Raw genomic sequence first — 8904 nt, forward strand, 5'->3', positions numbered from 1 at the left:
TCTTGGCGTGCCTCTTAGATACTTCAATTAGTTCATGCTGATATTTGTGGTCCTATGAATACATCTTCAGTTACAGGTTGCAAATATTTTTTGCTTATTGTTGATGATTTTAGTAGAAAAATGTGAGTGTACTTTCTTAAACAAAAATTAGATGCACTTAGTACATTTTAGAATTTTAAGTTGTTGGTTGAAAACGAGTCTGGCTATAGTATCGTGTCGTTTAGAACAGATAATGGGGGGGAATTTTGTTCTCATGCATTCTTCGACTTTTGTGTTGAACATGGCATCAAGTGCCAATTCACCATACCTTACACTCCTCAACAAAACAATGTTGTTGAGCATCGCAATCGTACGATTGTTGAGATGGCTCGTTCTATGTTACAACACAGGAGTGTTCCTAATAAGTATTGGGTAGAAGCAGTGTTTACTGTTGTTTACCTTCTGAATCGTTCCCCTACTTAGGCTGTCAAGAACAAAACTCCCAACGAATTGTGGTCTGGTCGTAAGCCCAAGATCAGCCACCTGAAGATTTTTGGCTCTCTTGCCTATGTCTAGATTCCTGATGCTAAACGTTCCAAATTAGATTCCAAGACTCAATGACTCATGATGACAGGATATAGCGACAACCATAAGGCCTACAGATTGATAAATATCGACACTAATCATCTTGTCTTTAGTCATGATGTTGTTTTTGATGAAACTTGAGGACCATTTTTGTCCTCTTCTGAGCAATATTCTGAGGAACAGCCTCACAGTGTTCCCCTTCCTTTAGCACCTTCTGATGGGCAGAATGATATAGATAATGCCTGCCCTGGGACACCTGATGTTGATCCTGTTGAGACTCCTGAGAATGATCCTCCTCCCATTGTTGCTCTTGAAACTCTTCCAGCACCTCCAGAGGTCAGCTCTTCTATTCTCTGACCCAAATGGTGGGTTAAAACTATTAGTAATCTAAGGGATGATGAGCTCATTGAAGGTAGAGTTTCTCGAAATAAGCGCAAACAAACAATTAACTTTGCTCTTATGACTAACATTCATAGTGTTTATGAGCCCCGGATTTATTCCGAGGCTAAAGGTATTTATGAATGGGAACAGGCTATGGAAGCTGAACTTCAAAGCATTCAGAAAAATCAAACTTGGGTTCTTTCTGATTTTCCTGCAGGGAAGAAGCCCATTAGCTGCAAATGGCTATACAAGGTCAAATATAAAGCTGATGGCACCTTAGACAAGTATAATGCTCGTCTTGTTGCTCGAGGGTTCTCACAAAGGGAAGGTATTGACTATGAGGAGACTTTTGCTCCTACAACTAAAATGAGTACCGTACGGCTTGTTCTTGCTCTAGCAGCTCAATTCAGTTGGAAAGTTCATCAGATGGATGTCAAGAGTGCTTTTTTGAATGGTGACTTACAGGAAGAGGTTTACATGACGCAACCTTTTGGATTTAAGGTTGCTGGTCAGGAACACAAAGTCTATAAACTTGTCAAAGCTCTCTATAGTCTGAAACAAGCTCCTCGGGCTTGGTACATGAAAATTGATAAATATTTAACTGACCATGGTTTTCAACAGAGTCCACGGATTCAACCTATATATCAAACATGTAGGTGATGATGTCTTGTTTATCGTTGTTTATGTTGATGATCTGATCATCACTGGAAGTTCAACACATTTGATCACAAAAACCAAACAGGATTTGTGCAACACTTTTGATATGACAGATTTGGGACTCTTGCACTATTGTCTCGGAATTGAGGTTTGGCAAACTGAACACAATACCTTTCTTTCTCGGTCCAAGTATGCTAGAAGTCTTCTGTACAGGTCAGAATGCAAGATTGCAAACCTGCTCTCACTCCTATGGAACCCAGGCTCAAATTATCCGCTCAGTCTGATTCACCTGTTGTAGATGAATCCTTGTTTAGACAACTTGTGGGTAGTGTCATTTTTCTTACCACCACCAAACCTAACATTAGTTTTGTTGTAAGCTATGTCTCCCACTTTATGACAACACCCAAGATTGATCACTGGACAGTTGCAAAGCGTGTCCTGCACTATGTGAGTGGTACTCTTGATTATGGTCTTCTATACACTTAGAAGTTTGATTCTACACTATGTGGCTACATAGATTTAGATTGGGCCAACTCTGTTGATGATTGTAAGTCTACCACCAGATATGTGTTTAATTTAGGATCTGCTACTGTGACATGGACTAGTAAGAAGCAACAGGCGATGGCCCTGTCTTCGATTGAAGCAGAGTATAGGGGAGCAATTAAGGTAGCTTGTGAGGCAGTTTGGCTTTGGCAGATGCTTGCAGATATGCATGTTCCTCAGTCAGGACCGACTCCTATATTCTGTGATAATCAGGGAGTACTCAAACTAGCAAAGAATCCGGTCTTCCATGAACGAACCAAGCATGTTGAACACATTGTCATTACATTCGTCAATTGGTTGAAGACAAATCTATTCAGTTGTTGTATGTTCCCACCTTAGAGCAGTCCACTGATATCTTCACCAAGTCTCTCGGTTCTAATAAATTTAAAAAATTCAATGAGGCTATTGGTGTTATTGATAGATTAGGCATTATGGGAGGGTATTAGAATATTTCTAATAATGCTCTATCTATCGTGTGTAAGATAGTTTCTATTTTCTGTATATACGTTTTGTATATATGAGCTTGTAAGCTCGTTGTATTTCATTTATTGATTATTCAACACACAAGATAATCTTTCGATTATTTTACAAATGATTATTTCCAACCAATGGGGTGTCTTGGAAGGCTTCACATTCAAAGAGGGTCCAAAAGATTAAGACATTGTTCTTAGATGAAAGTTGGTGGGCTCATGTGCAATACGTACTGGAATTTGTCGAGCCTATCATGATTATGCTCTAATTTGTCGATACAAATGCACCTTGTGTAGGGGTGCCTATGATAGCATGGACTCAATGGTACAAAAGGTAAACATTGCAATACAAAAACATGTGAATGACCCTGTAGAATGTAAAGCCCTATGAAATAAGGTGGAATCAATTATTCGTCATCATTGGAAAAAGATGACCACCACATTGCACCTCCTTACATATGCCCTATCTTTGCGATACTATTGCATGAAAGTACTTTCTATGCCAAGGAGATTAACACTAGATAGAGATCAATAAGTTGCTAGTGGGTATAAGCTAAGTCACAAGGTTCAAATTCAAGTTTGAATATGGTCACTATAATATTTGGATGAAATCAAGGGTAAAAATATCATCAAAAAAAGGCATTAAATTCACCTCATATAATTTTAATTTATTTTAAAATGTAAGTAATTCATTTTTTAATGTCAAAATAGTTTAATATTGCTAAATAGATTTGAAATCATTATATAAATGATAACATAATTATAAAATCTAAGCCATAGGAAACGTGAGAAATCATGATTACCAATATTTTTATAAAACATTTGAATTTCAAATGTGATTTACAATAGAATAAATAATTCTAAATTAAAACTTATTTAGAAAACAATTTATCTATAAATCCTAAATTAATACTCTATTAAGTACAAATAAATTATAATTAAGTTAAAAATTGTAATGTTTTAAAATTATATTTATTAATTTATTATATAAATCAAATGTATGAAATATTTAACTTCAACTGTGAAATGTTAATAATTGAAGACTAATAAAAAATAAAAAATAACATTAAATTTATATTCATTAGAATTAAAATGTTAGTCATTAATTAAAATAGTAAAATAAAATAAAACAATTACTATAAAAAGTGCACTCTTTAAAATTTTATAAAACAATGAATATCACGATTAAAAAAACCTAAAAACAAAACTTTTTAAAAATTCTATATAACTCAAAACTAAAGAAGTTGGGGCGGCCAAGCTATGACAGGCAGGCTTACTGAAGCAGCATCCAGTTTGCAGCATTAGCTAAATTTCCAATACAAGAAATTTACACCTTAAGTGCTGGCTATCACGGCTAAACAAATTGCCATATTAATCTTGTCTACATTCACAGATTCATATGTTGTTGACACCAGCGTAGGAGTTCAAATGCTATTGCAAAAATATATTTTGATGAAAAAACTGCTTTTTTCTGTACAACTATAAATGTGAACTTCTACAATATTTATGCCCTTTTTAAATATTCATCGAATTTCAAACTTCAAGCTAGAACTTTGGTGAGTCTTGTGACTTAGGTTGCATTCAACAAATTTGAAAAAGTCTCTTAGAGCCAAATGTGCAGGTATAATGATTGGATTGCAACTCTTAGTGTTGGATGCCCTTCCTAGAGTTTTGATTGGGGTTTGTTGGAGTTTTGAAGTTTTGAATGATTTATTTATGTTGGTAGTTTTGGAGATTCAAAAATATATTTGACTGTGGATTAATAGTGTGAAATAACAAGAACATCTTGAGCCCTAGGCACTGCAGTTTCTAGCTTCATTGTTTGCAGATTTGTGTCTTGGACATGGGGTTTTCTGAAAGCTTGGATTGTGGTTTTCTTTGTCTCGAATGTCTTTCGAGCTGCTCAAACTCAGTGCTGCTGTTCATACACTAGAGATTGGATTTTCTTGCTGGGCATGGCTAAGTTGCCAATTTGGGACAGATTTGGATTCGGGGTTCGGTTCGTGGGTTCAGGCAAAAAAAAATTCCCATTTGGGTTCGTGGGTGGGTTCGTGAGTATATTTACCAAAAAATATCTGTATGCATTATATCTACAAAAAAATCAGAGAAACCCACCAATCCTCCTGGGTTCCGCTGGATTTGCCATGGGTCCGTCTGGATTCGCCATGGGTCCATCTAGATCCGCTGCGGATCCAAGCAGGACCCACAATCCAAATGAAGGACCCTGCCTGGACCCGCAACGAACCCGGGCGCAAACTTGGACCTGTGCAAACCCGGGTCCAGGCAGCAGGGTCCAAACCTGGTAACTTAGGGCCATGGCATTCCCTAGTGGAAGAACCTACAAAAGGTGCATATTAGGTTTATTTCTGAAGAGCACATTCAGATTTTGTAATATGTTTGTAATCTCTAAGTTCTCAAAGGCAAAATGAAGCCTTCTTTGCAGATTAGATCAGGTCTTTGTATTCCTGTGATTATTGAAACAATATTTGCTTTAGTGATATTTATTTCTCTGAGCAATGCTTGCAAGTCTGAAACAAAAGATTAAAACCATCAAGCTAACTGTTTGTTAAAATGACATGGTAAATGCAAATTGTAAAGGTTGCCAACTGTTTGACAAAATACCTTCACAGCTGAGTGGGTTGAAGAAGTGCCAAAAAAAAAAAAATTGGGTGGCAAACAGTGCTACAATTTACAAGAAAGGCCACATAAAATCAATATTTCTTCACCAAATTGATTAAAAGCTCATTCATCCTCTGAACATCCTGACTATTGGCAGCTTTCTTTTTAAGGTAACCACAAAGGATTTTCATCTCCCTTAATGCATAACATTTTAGTTTGCTTGTTTGCTATCTTTACATTGAAATCCCATAAGACTCAATTAAGTAACTCTCCAAAGTCTTTCTTTAAAGCTGCAAATAGCAAAAGTTTTTCATGCTTGTCTCTTATGATAAAATCAGTTCAGGCAATGAGTGTGATTGACGAGGATAACCACACATGCCTTTTCTATGCAGAACCATTACTAGAATTAAGAAGGTAATGGAAGTCACTTAACTAAGATGAGAATAAATGCATACTAATGCGTTATATTGACACTTAATGTACTGGAATACAATTTCAACGTCCTTGATCTGCAAGAAAAATTCAAGAGAGATTAAAGGATAATTTGCATACATTGAGATGTGTTTCCCCTCACTGCAAGAAACCTAAGAACCTACCACCTTGATTTCAGCATGGAAATATTTCAAATCCTAGTATGCATACATCATGAGGGCACCAACATTAACATGTCATTTCCACAATGATCACACAGCCTTGAGTGACTAAAAACAAAAGTAAGTTTATCTCTTAAGCTAAACCTAACTAACAATACACTCCTCCTAATCTCACCAAAATAGCACAAAATATGATAAACATATTGTATCATCAAGAATGAGCTGTTTCTTTGGTCAAAGGGATGAAAGATTAGAGGATCGTTTGCAATATTTAGGTACCTTTCCTCACATCGCAAGAAACATAAGAACGTACCACTGGAAATGTTTCAAATCCTAGTATGTACAGAGGATCTCCAACAATCTAGGGACAAAAACATTGACAACGTTTCCAAACAATTTTCAGGAAGACGTCAATGTTAACACGCATCTCCACAAAGATGACACAGCCTTGAGTGACCAAAGACAAAAAGTAATTTTATTTCTTAAACTGAACCTCACTAAAAACACTCATAATCTACATAAACTAGCACAAAATATGATAAATATATGATATTATCAATAATGAGGTGTTTTTTGTCAAAAAATTATGGTAACTGGTAGGACCACTTGGTTCTAATGTTTGAGACAAAATACAAAGAGGAATATGGAGTGGACTCCTTGCTGAAGGTGAAGGAGAAAGTATTCAAGGTACAGGAGTACAGGAGCAATGGATGGAGAAGATCAAAACGAATTCCCTATGGGAGGATAAAGCAGTTGAGAAGAAGCTGAGACATTCAAGCTATTGTACCATCATACCAAGAGGAATTTGAGACATAACTGCAGTGGTACCCCTACTAATAGAATGTTAATTAAAACAGAATCCCCATAAAGAAACCATACACACACCCCCTGATTTCAAGATCTAGACAATCAAAAAATATAATTTAGTATCACTTATTCCATTGAAACAATGAAATATTAACTAATCTCGATTAAGCTTGCCAATTAACCTTAATGATGTAAATCTCATAGACTGTCAGATATGATGCACCCCTTTTTCAGATGAGAAATTCACCTTGAATGAAGCATTGATAAAATATGACGGATTTCCCAATCACCAAAATACAAGACCATTGACTTTGCAGTTATAGCCTCATAGTTTGATATTTTATGCAGTTCCCATTTAGCTCTTTAGTTTAACACGGTTATCTTTTACAAAGAAAAAAATTGCTAATGATATTGAAATTTCAAAATTTGAAAAACTGGTGGTAAACATTTTGGGATTAGTGTCTGATGGTATTGAAAATCTTGACCTATCCACCAAAATTTTCAGCATAGCTTTTACCATTTTCATATCTAACATGTGTTCTTTCTTATTTTGATGTCTCTGAATCATATTTGGCATGCAATCTGAATTTTTTGTTGCCATTTTACGTCAACAAAATATAAGCATCAGTCTTCTGTCTTTGTAAATAGTTGGTTTTTGCTGGGATAGTGCACGACCCATTATCAAGTTCAACGGCATTAGTTTTAAACTTATCCTTACTCTTCTGAATTGTCATTAAAAAAAATTTAGACAGTTCCTGGTACTCTATGCTATTTTCTTCAAATAGCTAAGAAACTAAGAGTACTTTGTCATACATTATAAAATTCATTCCTTGAACTGTAGCAATTTATCCATTACTCTGCAATTACTTCGTACTGCGAATTCAAAGTCCAAAGTGTACTAAAATCTGCGATTTGCAGTATCGCATCTAAATCCCTGTCTTCAAATATCAATTCTACAATTTGCAATCCCTTTTGCTAGGCATTGATATATCTAGAAGTGTAGATGATAGAACGTGGATTGAAAATAATTGAACCTTCATAGCCAGTTTCTAATACTTTAATTTAGACTGTAATGCAAACATTAATTGGAAAGCAAAGAGATTCTGAAGCTCAACAATGCCTCTGCAAAGCAACAATTGCTACAGAATAGTAAAGCGCCGCACTTGTTGCTACAGCAACCTATATTTCAACCTCCTAGGGCGTGTCTTCTCCGCTTAAAACTTGTAATATAAAGGACGTATTGACCTTAGTTAATTCATATGAATTTATAGGATTTCCTCTCGGCTACTGAATACTTATTTTTACATTTTAGGGGAAGCGTACTTTTTACCATTTTAAGAGAGAGAATGGAAGAAAAACTAATGCATCAAAACCTACTTAACTTTAACATAACGGTCGGAATAATATAAAAGTCAAAACAACAGAGTACCGTACCTCATGCTCTCGAGAGCTGTCTTCTGCAGTCCCGGATCCGAATCCTGAACTCTTTCGACATATAGTTCTAACTGATGTTTCAATGCTAAATCCTCCTCCGACTATTCGACAGAAGGGGCATAAAATGAAAATGAATCAAAACCCTAAACCTAGTACGGAAAGAAAATTCGTACAAAAAGTAAACAAATCAATACCAGGTCTTCTTCTTTTTTCTCATCTTTGATTTTCTTAGCGTCCTTGGAAGGAGGAGGAGGTACTTCCACATTGCCATTGCCGGTATGGGCTGGAGCAGGAGCCATTTGCAATGACCTTTACCGAGCGGCAACTGCAGATGAGAGAATTGAAATGAAGTTACGCCCAAGCAACCCCTTTGAAAGATGCAGTAGAGGTCGAGGGTTTCTGTCTGCTTTGAATGATGAAAGCCTTTTGCTTTTACTTTTACCACCGCTGTTCGTTATGGTCTTTGCGTCTAGTTCTGTATAATTTAAAATTTAATGTTATTTATTTCTTAATTACAATTTCAAAGAATGGATACTATATTGATTTGTGTTTAAGGTAGTGTCTTTGATCATGTGAACACTGAAATAAAATAGTCTTGAATAGGGAGTAAGTTACTATCATGCTTTAACTCTCCACATTTCTTCAATGTTATAATGCCTATTCAAATGTTTAGCGAAGGCAAAATAAAAATTTAGATTGTATAGCTACAAAAGGACATTATTATGGGAGCGAGATGGAATCATATGAATTAGTTAAAATACACAAACAAATTTGTATAATCTAACATAAAATGGTGCAATTCAATCAAATCCCTAACAATTTTTATTTAAAAGTGC

At 35.7% G+C, this 8904-nt stretch overlaps 1 protein-coding gene across 1 annotated transcript in view; it reads right to left on the bottom strand.

The window, feature by feature from the left end:
- LOC149533442 (26S proteasome non-ATPase regulatory subunit 2 homolog A-like) overlaps positions 1–8478 on the bottom strand; it is a 57082-nt gene extending 48604 nt beyond the window's left edge. Inside the window, exons 1-2 of the mRNA XM_089805544.1 lie at positions 8263–8478; positions 8069–8169 (exon numbers count right to left, since the gene is read on the bottom strand). Coding sequence (XP_089661670.1) covers positions 8069–8169; positions 8263–8367 — 206 coding nt within the window. The 5' untranslated portion in view covers positions 8368–8478. The remainder of the gene's footprint in view (positions 1–8068; positions 8170–8262) is intronic.
- Positions 8479–8904: the final 426 nt, after the last annotated feature.

The sequence above is a fragment of the Cupressus sempervirens genome, chromosome 10, assembly GCF_028749045.1.
Source record: "Cupressus sempervirens isolate cs-2001-9-10 chromosome 10, ASM2874904v1, whole genome shotgun sequence".
Classification (NCBI taxonomy): Eukaryota; Viridiplantae; Streptophyta; class Pinopsida; order Cupressales; family Cupressaceae; genus Cupressus; species Cupressus sempervirens.